Genomic DNA, 21552 nt, shown 5'->3' on the forward strand with positions numbered 1-21552 from the left:
TCCGCAATCCACTTTTATTGATCCCCACCATGTGCATTTTTTATTATTTTATAGCTGAATGGGAGACTGATTTTGTGGACTCACAAGATGTTTGTTTTATTTATGTTTTGTTTTTTTTAACCCAAATTAGCTTTATTCTGTTGTAGTTATGAAACAGAAAGTGTACCCACAGGGTGCTCTTAGTGTCAACTATAACATATTTCCTCATAAAATGTCAATGGAAAAGTTCTGCTCTTATGCAGCTAGTCTTCTTAATTCCTGTCCTAGTAGTTTATAGAAAACGAAAGGTGAGGCTGCGAAGAAACAATAGTAAATCTGCAAACTTATCAAACTTAACATTCATTCCTCGTCAGCCTGTCCAAATAAATTGGGCAAATAAAGCTTTAAACACATTAAACTTAGCTATATTAAATATCAGGTCTCTGTCAGGAAAAACATTTTTAATCAATGATTCTATTTTTAGGCACAAACTGGACTTTTTGTTTTTAACTGAAACTTGGTTAAACCAAGATAACAGTGCAGCTGTTCTTATTGAATCAAAACCTCACAACTTCAGTTTCAAACAAGAGCACATAAGAAAGGAGGTGGAGTTGCTATTTTATCTAATGATCCTCTTCAATGCAAACAGATGTCCTTTAGTCATTTTACTTCTTTTGAATATGTGTCTCTCAATTCCACTCAAGCTTTATTCCTAAATATGTACAGACCACCTAAATACTGTGCAACCTTCTTTGATGAGTTTACTGAACCGCTGTCTATAATCTGTATTGATTTTGACTGTGTTGTTATTGTTGGTGATTTTAATATGTTGATAATCCCCAGGACAGAGGGTCTATAGAACTATGCGGTGTCCTTGATAACTATGATCTGACTCAGCATGTGGCAGGACCCACCCACAACAGGGGTCACACTCTGGACCTAATTATCGCCAAAGGTGATGTCAGCTGTGACTGATGTTGCACTCTCTGATCATTTTAGTGTTTTCTTTGAGAGTGCAAATGTCCAAACCGAGGGTGTGACAAAGCGTTACATCTCTGAAAACACCAGTGAACTGTTTATTCAGAGGTTCTCCTCCACACCAGCCCTCTCTTGCTGAGCGCAGGTGGCGGAAAACAAACCTAGGTGTAGTTATGGATTCAGACCTCAACCTGAACAGACCAAGAAAGTGGATCACATCACTCCAGTTCTGAGGTCTTTGCACTGGCTTCCTGTCCAACAAAGAATTTACTTTAAAATCCTGCTGTTAGTTTATAAAGCACTGAATGGTTTAGGGCCAAAATTCATCTCTGACCTGCTGCTACCTTATGAACCATCCCGACCCCTGAGGTCGTCTGGGACCGGTCTACTCTCTGTTCCCAGAGTCAGAACTAAACATGGAGAAGCAGCGTTCAGTTTTTCTGCTCCACATATCTGGAACAAAGTCCCAGAAAGCTGCAGGTCTGCTGAGACCCTCAGCTGCTTTAAATCAAGACTGAAGACTTTTCTGTTTGCTGCTGCCTTTAATTGAACCAGATTCAAGGATATTAATCAATTTCCTGCATTTCTGCATTTTATTACCGTGTTTTATTTCTTAAACTGCACTGCAACTTTTATTCTATTTTTTTTTTTAGCTTTTTAATGTTTTAATGACTGTTTTTAATGTTTCAATCAATGTTCTTAATTGTTTTTAAATCTCCTTTTCTTTTGCCTTATGTTTTGAAGCTTTTAATGGTTTTATGAAGCACTTTGAATTGCCTTGTTGTTGAAATGTGCTGTACAAATAAACTTGCCTTGCCTTTAAGAAGGCCCTTTCAGGTTATCTGCTTTGGTTACTTCAGTTTTAATATTGCTTTACGGACTTGCATCACTGGAAAGCGTGTGGACCTTTGGTTTATATCTATCACTCTACAGGTAATTTCATTCTATGACATTATTTTTCTTGGAAGGATGTGTAGTGACACCCAGATAGTGAAAGTCACAGTTAACTCCATCGGCTGCAGGGCTGTTATCCAGTACTTGATAATACCTGGAATGACATGCAGTTTATGATGGCAAACCAACAACTGAAAGAGTAATAATAATAAATCATATCGGTACGTTAAAGTCCACATGCACATCACCTCCAAGGCAAATAGACGAATATCTTGTCTGTTTCACAGAATAACCAGCTGATGAGATTCTGTACCTAGCCCTGTTGTCAGGAACGATAATTAAGTGTGTTATCATAAAGTATAATTGGGAGGTTAAAAAAAAAAAGACCTTTACTTATATTTTTAAGTTCAACCTTCAAACAGTAAAATAAGGTTTAGTGCTTGTGTGTATTCGAATGTTCGCTTGCGGAAGACGTTACTCACAGGTAGATATGAGCGCCTTGAGGACGTAAATGTGGTTCAACCAGAAACAACAAGTTCAATATTGGGGATTAAAGCAGAGCTAAAAAAAAATAGTTTTAACTTTTTTTTTTTTTTAAGTTAAGAAATTGATATATGTGATATTAAATTATAGCAGCATATAATACAACTCGTCAGTTTTGTTACATCTGACTTGTACAATCTTAACTTCTAAAAACAGTCTTCAAACTTTATGGAAATGATGATGCCGTTAGCGTTGAGCAACGCTCCTTTTGCACATGCAGGAGCTGCACAAAGGTGAAAGGTCAAGAGTGTGGCGGTGGCCGCATTATATACAGTCTATGATTGAGAGAGAAATGGGACGGGGCTGGTCAAAGGGGGTTCAATTACAGGAGAGAAACAATGTTAAAATAAAAAGAACAAATCATTCCTTTCCTCTTTTGGACTGAACAAGTTCGTAGTTTCAGAAGTTAACTACACGAAATTGGCAAAAAAGTAATTTAACTACTTGAATCATTGTGAATAGTTGAACTGCCAGAAAACGACTGCAAAATGTAGTTAAACTACTAGTTTAACTACATGTAATTCACTACCCCCGCCATGAACTAGCCGGTGTTTGCTGCTCTATTAATGCTGTGAATGTCGAATAAACTCTAGAGAACCAATAATATATGATACAATTGTCATTAAATAGTATTCAACACTCATTCTGATGAAGAGCTTTCTGTCACTGACAATCCAAAGTCCCGTGATACAGATAAATAAACATCATCTGATACAAAACAATACAGCTGTTCTGGTGACTGTTTAAATATATGTTGAGATAAATGTTAAAATAACACAATCAGGTGAAAACAAGTTGTTACTTTTAGAAGTTTATCATGAGTGCAACAATGTGATTTAAACAAATATACTTTGTTGCAAGCTAATAAACAGATTAGGAGCTTTAAGCAGAGATAAGAACTAGGCGCACTTAAGGTTTTATGGTTTGTTAGTGTACAAAACAACAAAAACAAGTTATGTATCTCATGACAATGCATTATAGACATTCACACATTAGTGATATGTGTCCTCAAAGACACTGAGGTTGCATCCAACTTCAGTGTATATTTGTATTTGATTGGTTGTGATACTAGTGAATACTTTTTAACAGGTAAATAGCATCTTCACATGCTTGTAACGCTTGTAATCGCTGGTGTTTTGTCAATACACACCTCCTATTGTCATTTAGGCAAATCTGGTCACTCAGTTTCGAGGGAAGGTCATTCTATTGTTAAACACGAGCAAAGCTGAGAGGCAGACGAGTCAAATTATACCACAACACTGCTAGACAGCACAAGTCTGTCACAAGAGTGGCTGCTTTGTAATATAACCACAATGGCCTTGCAAATGTTCTGCATGGAAGAGACTAAAGGAAAACAATAGAGGGAGAGAAGTGATACCTTTCTCCCTCTCAGTCGGACGTTTAAGTGAACAGCAGAAGAAGAGACACATTTGGATGGCACATTGATAGTACGGTGAATTTGTTTTATCCTTTTCATTGATGATGACTAGAAAAAACAACAGCCCAGCTGCAGGATACAGTGGCTGCAGATATCGCAGGGGGAGGCCAGAGAATTGAATTACATGGCAACACTGTCCTCTAGTGGCCCGTGTAAGACATTACCTGCTAAGGTCACGTATCACTGACCACTGGTGTCACTGGTATCACTGGTGATTGTTACAATATTAAAACATGTTCTTGTTGATGATGTATATTGGTTTATTTTGACAAAAAATAAATGTTTTTCAGAACTTTGAACGCCTATGATGGGATGTGCCACTAATTAGGCTTTTACGTTAACAAGCCGCGACATGAAATCCATATCTGAGACATCAGACGCTCATTGATTGTGTTTTAAGCTGCCAAAGATGTTAGAACCCGAATGACACACACACATCACATCCGTGAATTTGGTATTTATTGTAAAGAACAAATGAAAATGTAAATGACAAATATATTTTCTCTCCTCGCATACATTCATAGAATGCCACTTAACACTCCCACCTACTCACATCTCTCCCCATACAACATTCAGAACAGAAACACCAACACCAGCAGCACCATGCTCCGTATTATAGCATCTGCATTGTTTTTATGTCGACTTCTCTTGGATTCATAAATTAAAGACAATGGTACGCATACAATGCAAGATGCTCATAGGATTCAGGTTTATTTGCACTTCCCAGATTGTTATAGACGGTCCTGATTAGTATTCAAGTATTCCCTTACTGATCATTTCTGTGCTGGATATTATACTAAATATCTGCTTTATGACATTTTCAACACATCATCATCATCACCATCACCATCATCATCATCATCTGTGGATTACATTATGTGGCACAGTACAAGAATAATGTTTCAGTAAACATTATGTACATGTACTATAGGAAAAAAAAAAGAAAGAAAAGAGAACAAAAGGTTGTCTTGCAAATGTATATGCTATTTTGTTTACAGTGCAATCCCCATGCAATACAACATGCAGTTATAGAAGGTGCATGAAGAAGACGACCATACTGGCCATGCATGACCTGGCCTGGTTTCCATTTAACTCCAGTGAAATATGAACACATCCTGACTCTTTCCCCAAGATGTGAGACAGTGATGATCCACTCGAGTCCGTCCTGTTCTAAACACACTGCCTGTACTCGAATGGCGTAAGTGACAAGAAGTGTTTCACACCGTTCCACCACGCCAAACGGCACCGAGCCTCGTCCTCCTGTGACTAACAACAGCGCGCAGAGACGGGTACGTGCAGAGAATTGGTTGGCACTGTATTAAAAATGCTCATGGATGTGAAAAAAACAAAACAAAACAAAAGCATTAAAACAACCAGCCTTAACAAATCTCTTGGTTTAACATTTGAAACAAAAGGCCAAACAATCACATTAGACAGCATTAGACGTGGAACACACTATTTTTTTTTTTTTTTTTTGGGGATGTCATAAAGTATTCAGTGTGCAATCATGCGTTGTTTTAAAAAGGCAACAAAATCAAATGCTGAACATAGCAAGGCGTATTTTCAAAACTAGCAATCCCCCGTTTCTGTTTGACAAAACATTTTGAAGATAGCTTTTGATGTACAACTCATACAAAGATACATTTACAATGAAAATTCAAGTACATGTTCCGTAAATCATCGATGAATTGCAACTTTTAAATAAAAACAAAGGATAGGCCTACAGTTGTCTTAAAACCCGATGAGGAGATTTGTTCCTGTGTTCAGTGTTGTACGATGATTGACAGTTTTGACAGTAGAATGATAACGTGAATCTTTCAGTTTCCATACATTCCTGTCCACCGGGGGGGGGGGGGCACACAATCCTTGTATCAAGCTGATGAATAAATACGGAAGTGCACATTATGTTTAACAGCGGATTGGAAATCATGTGCAACATGAGGCAGAAGCTTTATCCATCACAATGTTCTAAAACTGCAAAATACTTTTTTGACACGCCCAGAACCATTACCCTCTGAAACACTGATTATTGTCCTTGATTTGACATCAAACTTAAAATCTGCAAAAAAAACAACTAATTTAGTCAAATGAATGTGTTGAACTCGTGTCCTGAGTTCAATTCGCTGGCTACAATGTCCAATTCCTTAACGGTAAACACACACAGCAGCATGCAGCTTGTTGACATATGTTGCCGGGGGGGGGGGGGGGGGGGGGGTAAATTTGAACAGCTTGTGCCAAAAAAGATATCAAAAATAGGAAGTTTGAATGCTATATAAACTTAAGGTCAACACCTGTTGCTAAAGGAGTGTCAGATTTTCCACTAAGCCTCTTAGCAAACAGAAGTCCTTCAAAGCAGCTGCTCTTTGTGTGTACTCTGTGTTTATCATTCTGATTCCGAATCAGCACTCCAGGGCAGTTTGACCCTTTAGCATGCACCGCACAATGTGACACAAATGACAGCTCCCACAAAACCGTGTCAATAACTAATCTTTGTTAACAAAATGTAATTTTCTTTTTTTTTTTTTTTTTTTTTTTTACAGTGTGGAATTTCAGGTTGTATAAACATTTAAGGAAAACTGTCACCTCAATATTATTAAGGACAACGAATGTTCTCGCATTGCTTCACGTCAGCGTACAAACACAGCATTGACATTCGGTTTCCCTTTTAGCATTTCCAGAGTATTCTGTACACCAGTTTCCTTTTCATTAAAAACAACATCTTCAACCGTTTGTATGGTTGAAAACTAATTTGCCTCGACCCCAGCAAGACAAAATAAATAGACAACATACAGTGTACCGGGGCCCTTTCAACCCTACATTGTACAAATTACACCATTCAAATGCAACCAAGACTCATGATGTCAGATTGCGGTGGTTGAGTTATTAACTGTGTAATCCTGGGATTGAAAATAATAATACTTTGAGAAAAAAAATATATATATACTGTATATATATATATTTTGTTGAGCACAAAGTATGTAAAGAACGGTCAACTTTTTGACATTTTGTGGTTGGGCTAAGAGTCCCAGGACTCTTTTCTGTAGTGGTAAATTGTTCAAGAGAACAATAATTGGCCGTGCACACGGTATTGCTGACAGTTCATGTCGTGGCTTCGGGATGGCCCAGTTCAACGGTCCATCTCAAGTGACTCAATTTCCCTCGTTACATTCGGTCCTGTGATATCACTCTTCCCAGGTGCGACAGGTAAGTGTCCGAGCTGCTGCTCCCCCGATGCGCTGAGAGTGACGTCATTGTGTCTCTGCTGTGGCTTTCTCACCACCGACACCCAGTGTCCTTTAATCCGTCTTCCCATTCTCCTGAGGCATGCCGGCTTTGCTCTGGCGTGCCGAACGCAGCACCTTGTAGCAGCCGCGGGCAATCTTGTGCATCCACATAATGTTCATGATGTCCAAGCAGATACTGGAGCAGATCCAGGCTACACGGCCACCCCAGGGCACCAGGTAGAAAGCCTCAGTGCCATAGACCCCATACATACGAATGTAGTAGACTGGCATGACGGCGATGCGGACCACGAAAAAGACTACTGCCATGGCAACGCCATTCGCCATGTTGGGCCGGGAGGACTTGGGATAACCTAGTACCTCATAGAACCAGCTGAAACACAACACATGGTTAAGAAAAAAAGTGTCTGGCAGGATATGTAAATGTTAAAGACAATCACAAGTCACTTGACACTTTACATAAAGAGTTAGGGGCCTGTTGTCTAAAGTATCTTCGGATTTCAATTGATCTAATCCGACCACAAAGAGAACATCCAAGAAGCAATGGAATTGAAATTGGAATTTCAATTGAATTACAATTGGAATTGTAATTGAAATTCTTAACAATTAATTCACAAGTTCTGAAATGTAATCTCCAGAAAATGTAAATTGAGCTCCAAACCTGAATTTTAAGACCCAAAGCCCAGGTCGTTAGTAAACAGGTACCTACCGCTGGTTCACACAGGGTGTAGAAAACTCAGCAAGCAGACGGAAGTTAGCAAAATAAGGCAACATTCCTTCGCCCTGGAAGAACAAGGTAAGAACAGGAAGACAACGACACATGAAAGGGACAAAAACAAGACGAGTCATTTGGATTCAGCAGGCATGAAGCTGATGTACCGCCTGCTCCTCAGAGTAACTCGGTAATTAAGGTACGCTTCCAATCGTCAGACACAACCATATGATATTTCAAGACATATTTTTTTTGGTGTGGGGAACTCAAGATTAAAATTAGATGACGTCCTCCCAAATATAGACCTATTTGGCAGATCTAAGAAAAGAGCCTTCTCCTTCAGGGCACACAATTAGTCTCCAGCTAAAATTAGACTGGTCTTTAATTTGACTTTCCTAATGATTCATTCCCCTCATCTATTGTGAGCAGAAACTAGTCCATACTATAAAAGGAGCAAAATAACAGATTAACTGTAATGCATTGTGGTCCAAGTCAGTTGTTCACACGAAGGGCTTGTTGACACAGTTGTCTTTAAATGAAAAGGGTTCATTCCCTGGGGAGCGTGAATGTGCTGACCACATTCAATCAATCTGTTTAAGTATCAGATATCTTTGGAGTAATGTTGACATTTTTTGCTTGAGATTGGCACAGTTATTCAAAAATAGACATGGTTCATCCTCTTAGGAGTATGAACAATTGAAGGATTCATTCTATGGAGACCAAGAATACTCAGCGAATTTAATGGAAATTGAGCTTTTTGGAGATATGTTGTTACGCACTAAAAACAAAATCATGGAAACTTAATTAAAGGGAAAATCCAACACCTTGTATGTTGATGTCCAATCACTGTTGATTGTAAATGTCATTGAAGCAATTATTTCCAATTACTTGCATTGTCCGTGAGCTTCTGATGCCTAGAGGGTCCCTGTCAGAACATAATCCTCTTCCACAGCTAATGCTCCCAGAACCTCTGCTGCAGTTCTCCAGGTACATACTCTGGGTAAACACAACTGTTTATCCGAGTCAGCCAAAAACACTGTAAAATGTATCCACGTCCATAACGTGCCCTTCATTTTTTGGGTTGCCATTTTTTCGCTGTTGGAAATGTAGCTAGTTTGCAATACCAGCGAAGAAAACAAGGCAGTTCTGCTTTTGAGCGACAAAAGCGGAGAACAGAAATCCAGGCTTGAAATAGGTCTTCCTTTCCACTAACGGCGTCACTGTCGCGTCAAATGATGCCACTGAATGCAGAAGATAAACACATTTTGCAACTGCAAACTCAAGTTTTCTCAGTCGATATAGTGCACACTGAGGAATGCGTTGTTTCAATCGAATACATGTACCATCGACACTAATTTGGACATCCACATGAAGAGGTGGTGAATTTTCCCTTTAAAGTCAAATTCAATGAAAACATAGGAACTCCAAGAGAACACTAGAGACATATTTACCAACCACCATTGGGCCTGTTTTTAGAGAGACAATAAATTGCTTTGCCTGAAAAAGCAAAAAGTCAACATGCAATATTTAATGTCTTAAAACATACCGGGAAGACCACAATGCACTGCAGTTCATCTGAGGAACATCTCGACATTAAGAGGGTTTTCGAGCAAATATCAACACAGCACAGGCTTTGATACATCTGATGTACAACCATACATACATTCAGCCAGCCACTATTTTAAAAAAAAGGAGCAACCAGAAGCCATGCAGAGTAAAAAAGCGATACGTTTAACTGCCAAACATGTCGTTGTTTAGAAGGTCAGGGCCTGAATTCCATGCTGTATGAGATCATCTTCAGCAGGTTTGAACCTGAACTCAAAATTGGATTATGAAGCTAACCACGGTTGCAATATTACAAAGGCACCAACTACAAACCGTGGTTTCTGACCTGGACAGAAGCCCGCTATGAAGCCCTTGAGTGATCCTACCATGAGAGAAGCTTAAAATCGATTGATTTCTGTTCCAATTGAACAATTTTTCCGCTGCTGCTAAATAGAATGAAGATGATCTTACAACCAAGATGCTTTCAGGACTCCCCATCTTGAATAGTGTTGATTAAAATGGTGCCATTAGCCAGACACATTTGTGTACCGACTGAAAGACTGAATTATACTGCTGTGATCTACATCTTAACTGCAATTAAAATAGTTGGGATTTTGAATTTTGTGTCTAACTCCTGACCGTAAAAATTCAGCACATAAGTCAGACTCAAAATGAAGAGACAAATCACAGCATTCAATTTCACCGAAAGACCCACCAGGAACTTTAGGGTTATTTGGCTAGTGGCCAGGCTTTAACTGCATTTACAAGTAGACTTACCGTCAGGGCTGAAATAAAAGCTGGACATTAAAACATACTTACTATGTGACACAAACAGGGTAATCTGCATTGCAGTTTTTGTACCGTATGAGTTGAACCTTCCACCTAGCATGAGGCATACTAGTACCTCTAGGAACTGGTAAGTCCATACTGTGACTGGGCATCATATCTGCTCAGTGCAACACAACAGCAATATAGCAGACAAGACAGGAAAAGGACCAAGACCTGACCTGCTCTGGGTTTCTAAATGACACACAACCTTTTTGGTAGTTTTTTTTGCATGAACGGGGACGACACAGTCCGACTTGATGTTGGCAGTTTTTGCATGTTGGGTTTGAAGAGGGGCTATTTATGTTAAAGTCAGCGGAGGACGCAGAGACAGAAAGACAGACAGATTTTTTTTTAGAAAAAAAAAAAAAAAAAAAGATGCAACCACAATGGGAAGCAAGTAAGAAGCAACATTTACAACACCGAGAAGAAAGCATGCATCTCATAGTTACACAGCAGTTAATACATTATATTTCTGGTTAGGCTATGCTTGACTGTTAAAAACACATATACAGATTATGCTATCGAAAAAAAAAATCAATTAGTGAACGATTAATCAATAATCAAAACATACCAACAAGCTTACGACATTAAGCTGATCTGAAGTTTGCTTTCAATCTAAGTAAATTGAATTAGGCCTTAATTTGGCTGTGTGCCGCAGGGTTTAATATTCATATTGTGAGTTGGTAGAATTTATCGTGTATTTGACATGAAAACGTCCACATAAAAACACCCAGCACGTTCACTAATGAGACTTTGACAACATACGACACAATTGACTAAATAAAATGAAAATGACATCAAGGGGTTAGCCACATTTATTGGGGTTTTTACCGCAAATTGAATATGGCTACAGTAATGTGGCTCACAATATGTTTTCTACCACCATTGACTAACGCGGAGCATTCATTCTGTTATCCCACATGAATTTCCAGATCCAGTCTAAGGAAACAGTCATGAGTGTCCAGTAACAGTATGGCCTACTTCGCTTCAGTCATCTAATTTATACATTGCTCTGTTTCTCCAAATGAAAGGCTGGATTTACAGTCGGTCATGAATCAGATATTTATTCCAACGATGTAACACTGTTTTAATGTAATTATTGTTTGGACGCAGGAAGGTGGAAGAGTGATATTCCTCATTATCAATGCAATGAAGACAAGACACTAATATGATATATGTGTCACATTAAAGAAGAAAATCAAATCTGTAAATCCACCCAGCGACTTGAGTGTAGTTAGGGGTAGAATGTAAATCTTGACTGCGAGGTTTACACCAAACATGTGGTTGAAACCAAACGTCCATAGTGTTTTACTGCTTTTTAGCAACGTAACAAAAGGTTAAATCCAAGAATAGTTAAAGTATGGGGACTCAGGCAGAGCAATGCACACTTAGTGTCCTTTTGCATTCTCCTCAAAATACAGAGCACGTATTCAAGGGGAACACACTGAGTCGCTTAACTAAAATAAACTGGGTATAAAAGGAAACTTTTAATAGCATTAACAACAGTAATTCTGTAAGCTCAGAGTACACCTGATATAATACATTCAGCATGGTATGGCTATCTGGTGATGCGCTATCATCTCGGGGTCATGTGGATGACGTTATTTGAGTGGCTTTGTCAGTTTTTCCCTCATCGGGGGGGAAATCTCAGGAGGAGTGTAAGGAAGAGAAAGAAGAGGCAGAACTGGCACAACAACAGACAGGCGGGCAGGTAATGTAGATAGGCAGGGAAGTAATTAAGAAAGTTAAATACTGTTTGCTATAGCATGCACAGTGACAAGAGAAGGAACCCCGCCTGTGTAGAATGCTTCAGAGCTGCAAGCATGCACACGGTGGTTACAGTTTAGCATATAGCTAAGCTTGACTTGCGTCGGATTCATACAACATTTAAAGGGGGGTCAGTAAAACAAACAGAAAGCACAGAAATTGTAAGGGCAAGGTGAGGGGGGGGAGGGGTCATCAGCCAGTACCATCATTGAGCATTCCATGCAAAAAATACCATAGTCATTCATTTCCATAATATTTATCAACAGATCCTGGCGACCTAGAGGGTTTCAGATCGAACCAAGAGTGAACAGCACTGCCCGTAAATGCCGAGTACACTAAACCGTCTCCATATCTGGATGAGAGCCAACTGCACACCATAGCCATGTACCTCAGAGGACTTGTGACATCATCATCATCAGGTCAATTACCTGTCAATAACCACGGCTGATTTCGTAATAATGATAGAGAGCGACACCGTCATGTATTTTTGATAACATTGCTTTTTACAGTGCAGCTTCAACGATCGCTAAACCGGAGTGAAATCTCAAACGGACCTGAAACCTACAGTCATGTTATTCCTGCAATCCTCACATCATTTAAACTTGCCGTTTCCGGGCGGGTTAAAGAATACAACCGCTCAGCACTTGCACAGAACTGTGCAGGGAAACAGTTCTGGAGAGACTGTAACTCACCGACTAGTGCATTACTGACGCACTTTATTACACTTCCACTGGGAGAGATGAAGCCAATGAGGTGGACTTCGAACATCCGTACGGTTTCCTTATCTGATGTGACTGTACAGTTTAGGGTACGTCACTTGTCGCACTTACTGTACTTGCCTTGTGCATATTCAACCAAACTATATGAGCTGCATGGAGACGGTCGGGGACACTTGCTGAATGGTGGCTATGTTCGGTAAAAGGCCCAGCTTGACAGGACACAGCTGTTCACCCTTTGGTTGTCTCCTTCCCATCTTGCCTGCACGTTCTGCTATTGGACAATAGGGCACTCACCAGTACATAGTAGTAAGCATACAATGCTGCCAGATGGTGAACTACAAAAAATTTGTCGCCTATCGCCTTCCAATAGTAAAATATCAGCAGCAGATCTGGAACACAGAAGCACAGGGGAGAGAGAGAGAGAGATAACATGTCATGGGTGAAATCAAAACATTTGAAGTACATACAACTGAACAATACCACACTGAAAAATTGTCTATTTTATTTCTGACCCGCAGCTGACACACACTCTAGGGCCAAAACTCAAGTGAGTTCTCCAAGCATGAAGTTATCACATCTTATTACAAACTACGTGCATGTTCTTCTGGTCTCATTTTCACAACCATTACCTGGGTAAACTGTACGTTTCTCTTACCAGATATGAGGTAGCCTGTTGTGATGCCAACATTAGTCTTCACCAATGTAGGGTCTCCCCTATTGAACAAAAACACATTTGGTTTTACAGGGAGTCTCCGTATGCACACTGCCATTCAAAGGTTTAGAATCCCCGGCCACAAACGTTTGATTGGTTATTTGTCAGGTGGCAGAGAAGGCTAGAAGTGCTTTTAGGATGTAGAAAGTCCTCTTTACAAATAGATGTTATTTTGTATGAAGGGTTTCCTGAAAAAGTTACGTTTTGTACATGGAGATCTAAACGCTGTGCAATGATCCAACCATACTGACAATTAAATAAGAGTAGGGGTGCAGGGCGGTGTACCGGTTTCATCCTCACGTTCGGCCACAACATGGATTTAAAAATACCGTCTTTGCGCGGTTTTAGCCTACACACAGGGACGAGGGAGGTACAACACCCGATGAACTACTGCCTGTTCCCCTTCATCGATTCAAACGTAACAATAAAAATAGAAGGATAGCCCAGAGTTAGCAATAGTCAGCTGAACATACTGTGGACTTGCAAAGCACAGATTAAACCTATTCAACCGAACCAATGAGTGGACTGCAGAGAGCCCAAAGGAAAACGACTCCCCAAAATATCTTGGGCACAATTGTGGTTCAATAATGATCGAAGGTCACTTTTCTTTTTTAATTAAAATGTTCTTTTTTCCCCCAACTATCTCAAGTATAAATAATACATTTGGTTTCTGTATTATACCGTTTCTAGCTCTGTTAAAACAGCTAATATTGATGGAAAGAAGGAAAGCATCAATATAACCGGTGATTCCATACGTTTGAAACGCAGTGTAGGTGTTTCAAATGTCTCGACTTTGAACACTCTTTGTGGTAGTATCAAAAGAGAAATTGAGTTACACGGCACCTGAATGAGGGAACAACTTCCAAACTTGCAGGGGATTTCCCATTTCCATCAAGCAGAGGTGGATATCATCGCTAAGCCCTACCCCCTTGGTGAATGTCGCTATGCCTGTCGAGCTTTCCCTGCTAGTACAGCACGTAACAGTTCACATTAAGGGTGGAAGATTTACGGCTGGGAATTCCTGGTTATCTTTGAAACAATGGGTGTTTGATTTCACACACAAGCGGGTTTCTCATTTCCAGATTTGATCAGCTCTAGCCAGCACTAACTCCTTGAGCTGGCTGAAAACACCGTCTCCTGTTGACTTTATGATGATTCCAGAAAACTTGTTTTAAAACGAGAACCATATAAAAAGATCCTAAACATGAACTTGACCACTATATGTATAATATATTGCTAAGAGGCTAAAGCTAAAGCGCAGGATAGCTCTTCAGCTCTAGAGTCATAGTCCAGTTGGCGAACTAGAAATGTAATAAAATTGTTATTTCAAACATAACACATTTACATTTGGGATTTCGTGTTCATATTTCTAAACAGTACGGCTGGACTTTACAACAGAACAAACACGAGTTTTGAGAAATGTAACTATCTTTGGTGATGGGCTTGGCTCCAGGTCTTGGAGTGCTAATGTTATCCTCAACTCTGATACAGGCGAGTCTTGGCTCCATCACATAAGCTCTAAAACACACATAATAATGAAGTTAGCTATATGCTAACATTACCTCTTGATCTGTTGGAAAAAAACTCACACAGCACACGACTAAAAAAACAAAAAAAAAAAAACTATGGAAAGTAAAAGGTTAAAAACATGCAATTCGCAGCCGAACTCTCACCAGACTGGGTCTTCATTGACAGCATCATCAAAGAACAAGATGTAGAGACAGAAGATTCCCACCAACAGTGCGTGAAACGTCGACACCGTCCTGAAATGAAAAGCAAAACACGCACACACAGCCGTGATGATTGTCTCCTGTCTGACAGGAGCAGTACTGACACACGTCAGAGATTGTGTGCTCAATAAGCTTGCCAAAGGAATACTCAGTATCTATCTCAATTCATGCGGCTCGTGTGGTTTTAGACTACAGTGAATCAACCGATTGCCTGTCACGGCTGCACACAGATTCCGACCAATTAAGACTAAGAGATTAAACACTGCTGAAGGGCCAGGCGGAGCGGCACACAGTCCCAGTCAGTCACTGAGGCAGTGAGACACAATGACAGCCACACTGCATATAAGACTGTTTCAACAGAATCTGTAAAGTCACGCGGGCCTCAGAAAAGGCTCCCCACAGCCCGGGTCCAGCTCCACTAATCCTTCACTTTCATTTGCTCATAAACCATGTGACCATTTCAATTTCACAAGTGCTCTCGTTAGTAATAAAGTTAATATGAGAGACAATAACAAAAAACGAGTGATTCATGCACGTTGGAGTCGGACCAGGCTGGATCCTTTCAAACGCTCTTCGCCCGCTGGACATCTTTCAATCTACAGTACGGCTTCCACTGTACTCATAGCGCTCAAAGGTCACAGCCTGTCCGTCTGTCTCACTCAAGACACAAAACACTCCATCTTTTTGCTCCGGTCTATTTGTTCTAACCAGTATCTGCAATGTTCCCACAACAAGTTAGCAGAAAAAGAATCAATACGACAACAGATGACACTTGGTTGTTGTTCATATCAAATTGTTCATCAGTCTGAACACTGTGTCCTTGAAGCATTCCTACTTGTCCGTCCATTTTGACTGACGAACTGTGAGGATAAAAAGGTATATTATTGCTTCAGTAAAATACTATGCCCATGCTGCTTTTAAAAAAAAAAATTTTTTTTTGCGGGGAGTTGACGATCATTTCTGCTTTACGGAGGAGCTGCTTGATCTTAGGAGAATGGGACAAGCTGTGTGGAGTTATAACAGATAGGGCTCCAGCTATGAAAGGCGAGCGCAAGAGAGCGGAGGTGAGGCTGTTCAAATGCACTGCATCATCCAGCAAGAATCCCTCTGTGCCAAGACAGTCCAGCTGGGCGATGTGACGAACACGGTTGTGAAAACTGTCAGCATAATTCGAGCACGAGGGCACAACTACGCAACTTCAATGTTGCGCACTTCCCCACGCAGTCCGAAGTCAAATGTGCTTTTCCGAAGGCCAACCTTTCTGCTAAATAAGGGGAATGTCCGTGATAACGTCTCTCATGACAGAACTCAGTCAGCGCTTTCAGTATTTTTCTCTCATTGAGAAAGATATCGAGCCGTTCTCAACTCCCTTCTTCTTGAGTGATGAGTTATATCCGACCTCTACTGAGAGCGGTGTTGCACTCTCTGCTGCATGCCACACGTAAATATTCGGACCCATCGTGACCATAATTATGTGTCGCGTCACCTTGAGTTCCATTCCACCTTCTGCTTGTCACTGAGGCCGAGGAAGCTGGGGCTGATGCGCGTGGACGTCCACGGGCTGACTTTGTGGAAGAGCCACTGGAAGGTGAAGAAACTGGTCACCGAGATGGTGAGAATAAGCTGGTTGAATGGATCCATGGCCACCCAACCTGACTGTGGGCGGATGGAGGGAAAGAAGGTTAAAGGTTAGAAATGCTCAGTTGTGTCATCACTATATTGTGAAACCTTAAAACTTAACCAGAAAAAGGTGGATTAGACATCACTGGAAACGGGGGGGGGGCTGTTATTTTGACAATAACAGGTCATCAACTCTGCTCCATCAGCTTCTTTACATATTTAAAGCCTCAACCAAAAAACTGGCTGAAACAAACGTATTAAGATCCTTGTGGTTTCAGCGCACACATAGCTTCTAAAACCACACACACACACACGCACACACAGCTCCCTTCCCAGGAAGCTGTGCCACAAAAACGGGCATGCTCATCTACTGCATCTACTACCCGGTAAACTTCCAAATAACTGTGTGGATTCTTTGAACCCGCCCTGGACTTCGCTTTGTTTGCTTTTAATACACACACCCAAGTACCAGTGACCTATGATCCCAAAAAGGTATACGTTCAACACAGCTGCATGTGTAGCGCACTGAAATATGTCATTTGTCAGGGTGTCTATGTAACATCATTTGCTTTAAATATGTGTTTAAGTTCATTCATATTTGTATTACTTCAGTCGGTAATGTTATTAACTACTGAACGGTATGCTTGCTAACTGTAAAGGGAAGAAAGTTGGTGTACTGACCCTTTAGAAGAAAGGGCTGTCGCTTTAAGAGAGTTTAGAGAGAACGTGATGTATGCAGGCTGAAGGAAAAGATGTGCTTGTGCTTAACCGTGGGGTTTGTAAATAAAAGTTGCAAAACGAAGATGGACGTGTTGTTGGACGGTTCATTTTAAGGGTGCAACACATGCAGAGTTTACCTAAATAGCCCTACTCCCGTTATCAAAATTAAGTGTCAGAGCAAATACTACGATGCCAATATAACTTTCGATATGCAACATTAAAGAGACATATCGGCACAGCTCTACTTTTTCTATTTTAGGGGGTTAATGGGAGGCTGGTTTCTCAGCTTCGCCGTTAGAGCATCGGAAATGGAAACAGGTCAGCCGTGTGCTGGAAAATGTGAGTGGAGCATGGGCACACGGTATAAAGGGAGATCAGCATGGGATGGTTCAATAAAATACATTTCATATTGATAGATACTTTAATTCAAAATCTAGGCCTCGAAGTAGCGTGATGTGTAGTAGAACGAACGCCACGTAGAAATCTATTTCATCCTATCCATATATGGAACAAAGTAAATGTATAGCAGTGACTGAGGTCCAGACCACTGAACTGTTTCATACGTGTTGCCTGGGGGACCATTTGCATACGGACTGATTTGACTGTTGCCAGCTCTTGTGTTTACGCCAAGTCAGTAAACTTTACAGACATATTTACATCTCCCAATTAAAGCAACAGAGCGTCTCCCAGCACAGTCACACTGATCAGCACACATCTCCGTCCCTGGAGCTCTGGCCTTGGTGACTATATACCTCGCCTTTTGTTCCTGCATTACGCCTTAAGAAATGCTCGAGGACAAAAACGGTGTACCTCACTGGCTCGCTTTAGCCAAGAAAAAGTCACCAGTGACCTGAGCAGCTGCTAATGTAGCATGCTGCAAGGCATGCTACATTAACGTATGGACCTTCACAAGTATGGACCTTCAAAAGGTCCACAGTGTGATTTTAACTGAGGGGATAAATAGATATATTGGATTGTTTTGTGTGCACACATGTTTGAGTTCTGCGGTTCCCATGTGGGTTGCCAAGGGCAAATGGTTACAAAGGTCAACTTGAATACAGGAAAAATAAATAAATAGCTGAAGCACCACTACAAACAAAAGAAACCTGACTTAACATTTGGGTATATCTGTCGAGTGTGTTTCATAAGCGAAGACTTACACATTTGAAATCCCTGACAATAAACTGTGATTTAGGTGAGGTTGCAATGAGCTGATGACACGCTATGTTGTTTTTTTACTGCCCTTGATTCAATAAACCAGTGATGATAAATAAACAAAAAGGGGGGGGGGCAGGAACCATAACCTCCAATCAGGACTCATGCAACGCATCACAACAGACAATTATTTTGAAAAACACCCAACATTATTCCGTTTGCCCTCAGAGCACACTGTTAGTCATTAAGGCACAGAGCAGACGTGCCTTAATGTGTTGTGTACTATAACACGGCGGAGGTTATGACTTTAGAGGATTCACCTTCAAACTGAGAAGTGTTATTGTCAACCATTACGATGGAGCAGGGCCTTTTAGGGCACGGTAGACCTACAAACTGACGTCCATATATGTCTTTAAAGATCCACGTAAGGTGAAAATGCGCTTGCGTAAGACGGGGTGGACTCTTTTTTTTTTTTTTTAACGAGGAAACTATATCCCCCACGAAAATAACTCCGCTTTGTGCATCACGTTGCATTTCGGAGATGCTTGAGCACAATCGATCGCCCCGGAGCAGAACGCACGATCAAGTACCCACAGTGGTATTCTGGTTATCTTAAAGCGACGGATATTAGGGCACGCTACGCCGCATTGGCCGGACCAGCTGCTGTTGCTGGGAAATGTGTTGAAGGGAAGAAAAAACAACAACAACACCGGCCCCGGTCGTGTGTCCTGCGTACCAGCCACAGATAATGTGCAAAACATGAGACGGGCCTACCTTATGACGTTCATTAAGATGATCTGCAGCCGCTCTCTCTCAACTGGTTATGGTGTCCAGGGTCGTTTGCGAAACCGTGTATGTTGAGTCAAAGCAACAGCCATGTCGAGTCAGATTTCTTGGATAAACAACACGAGCCCGGCTCCCGCTCCGCGCACACGCTAACGACGACTCGTGGGGGACGCGGCGGGGCCGGAGCTCCGTGTCTGCGGCAGCTTCGCGGTGTTTACCGAGAAGCCCATCCAACACCAAACGTGCATAATTGCAGAGGTGCAGCTCGACGCTCGATTACAGGGACGATGGAAGGTGTTTGTGTGTAAGAGGCAGCCCTCTCTCCCTCCCTCCCCCCCTCTCTCTCTCTCTCTCTCTCCCCTATAGGGCTCGAACTACAGCTAAAATTCTTAAAGACACACTCCCGTGCACAGGAACACACTCACTGTGTCTATTTATAGCCAAGGCTTGTTGAACTGATCCGGGGTATATCAGCGAACTGCAGGCATGGCGCACCGGTCCTGGTATCCGGGGCCCTTCACTGACGCCACTCAGTCTTTTTGCATTCCTCTTGTTTTGTTATATTTGCCTGTCACATGGCCTAACGAGTGACCCAGATGGCTACTGTGTGAGAATTGACGAGACAGAATCAGAGTTTCAACTCCCAGTGTCTTCCCCTGTCCCTTCTCAGATGTCAGCCACACGAGCAGAGTGCACCCATAGCCTATACACATTGCCAGAGGGCAGGTGACATATTGAATGACCAGTGGCAGCCATTTAAAATATCTATAAATCAAATGAGCGAGGCCGGGGTATTTACAGCATGGAGATATGCCTTGATCACTGTACAAGAAGCGCCAGCTATTACCTTCATATCCGTGTCCTCAACCTCCCTGCTGCTGGAAAACATTAACTCTGACATCCAAGCGAACACGAGGAGATAATGCTTCAAGTTAAACAGTGACAATAAGCATCTGCTGGGCTTCGTGTAAAGACGGCACACCTATTGGTTTGTTTGTAACATGCAGGTCTGTCAGGTCTTTCAGCTGTGATGAGCACATTTCAGGGTCAAACACGGGCTCAATATCAATTGTGAGTCATTGCCAAGGACAGTGCCCTCGCCGTTGAGGTGGAATTCTTCTCAATATCCCAAAATGGCTGCTTTCTGAGAATGAATTTCTGAAGCTGCGTTTCAGTCAGGCAAGAACTGGATGAACTGGATTGGATGAACCACTCACAGTAAAGGACCACGTCCTGACCTTTGGAGGAATCAAAGGCTAACGCACAGTTCAGCATGCCAGAGAATGGTGCTGTCTATTGATCTGAAGCATCATCTCAGAGGCTTTCCCAGGACATCCTGATCAACTCGGTGGTTGACGTGGACAATGTGTTGAGCTTCCTCTCGTCTTTACTAGGCCAATTTGTCCAATCTGAAACTACAGGGCCAGTTCCGGTAAACATTTGAATTAAATTGCATTGTGGTCTATAGGGTGGACATTTGAATTGGGTGACTTACACGTGGACGAGAAGCTTGCGGTCGTGACAATCTTGATAAATAGCACTACAGCTGAGTGGAAAAATATGCATTTTTGATTAGGGGTGAACTGCCCCTTTAAAATGCAACACGCACCTCACATGGAGGTTTGTGGTTCGACCATGCAAGGTGCCACCTGCCCATCAGGATTCTAACTAACCATTCATAGGAGGATGGAAGGACGACCCTGCTCCACCACTGAGCCACAGTCGCCCAAGTTGTCAAAGCCATATTTTCATCCCTGCAAAAAAAGTGTCCTTGTAGTTTATTTCGGGGACACACTGGGCAGTATGATCTCAGAAATATAACTTCTTGAAAATCATTAAAAAAGGTAAAATATATAATTTTTATTATTCATATGGAAATAAAAAATTAAGAAACATGCATTGGTATAAATACAGTAGGATCAACATACAAATTACTTGTACAAAAAACCCAAAAAGCAGCTCATGGAAGCTTCCACTGTAACAGTTCCTCTAGTTGGTGGAGAACAACCATGTGCTTGTCATGTGAAAACACATTTGATCGTATTGTACTGAACAAAGAGAAGTCAAAGCAAAGTAACCACATATACATTAAACCACATGAACATGTACTTTGGTCGATAAACAAAAAGCTACGCCAAGAGGCAAGATGATAAATGCATCCATCAGTGGACTGAGTGTGCTGTG

At 41.3% G+C, this 21552-nt stretch overlaps 1 protein-coding gene across 1 annotated transcript; it reads right to left on the minus strand.

Annotated features, from left to right (window-relative positions):
- Positions 1-4274: 4274 nt before the first annotated feature.
- Positions 4275-19700, minus strand: tlcd4a (TLC domain containing 4a). The gene is made up of 7 exons (XM_076080226.1): positions 19357-19700; positions 16574-16743; positions 15031-15120; positions 13301-13359; positions 12940-13034; positions 7784-7857; positions 4275-7447 (listed from the first exon to the last, which is right to left on the minus strand). Exons 2-7 carry the CDS (start codon positions 16726-16728, stop codon positions 7129-7131), a joined length of 792 nt encoding a protein of 263 aa, XP_075936341.1. The 5' UTR covers positions 16729-16743; positions 19357-19700; the 3' UTR covers positions 4275-7128.
- Between the last annotated feature and the right edge of the window lie 1852 nt (positions 19701-21552).

Source organism: Anarhichas minor, unplaced genomic scaffold (genome assembly GCF_050575085.1).
Source record: "Anarhichas minor isolate MPS153535 unplaced genomic scaffold, ASM5057508v1 ptg000074l, whole genome shotgun sequence".
Taxonomy (NCBI): Eukaryota; Metazoa; Chordata; class Actinopteri; order Perciformes; family Anarhichadidae; genus Anarhichas; species Anarhichas minor.

Excerpts from the sequence above, each read along its gene's own strand:
- tlcd4a (XM_076080226.1), bottom strand. The coding sequence starts at position 16,728 with ATGGATCCATTCAACCAGCTTATTCTCACCATCTCGGTGACCAGTTTC. Across the intron at positions 13,360-15,030 it reads GTCAATGAAGACCCAGTCTG|GGGAGACCCTACATTGGTGA; the intron begins GTGAGAGTTCGG and ends TTTGTTCAATAG. Across the intron at positions 7,448-7,783 it reads ACACCCTGTGTGAACCAGCG|CTGGTTCTATGAGGTACTAG; the intron begins GTAGGTACCTGT and ends GTTGTGTTTCAG.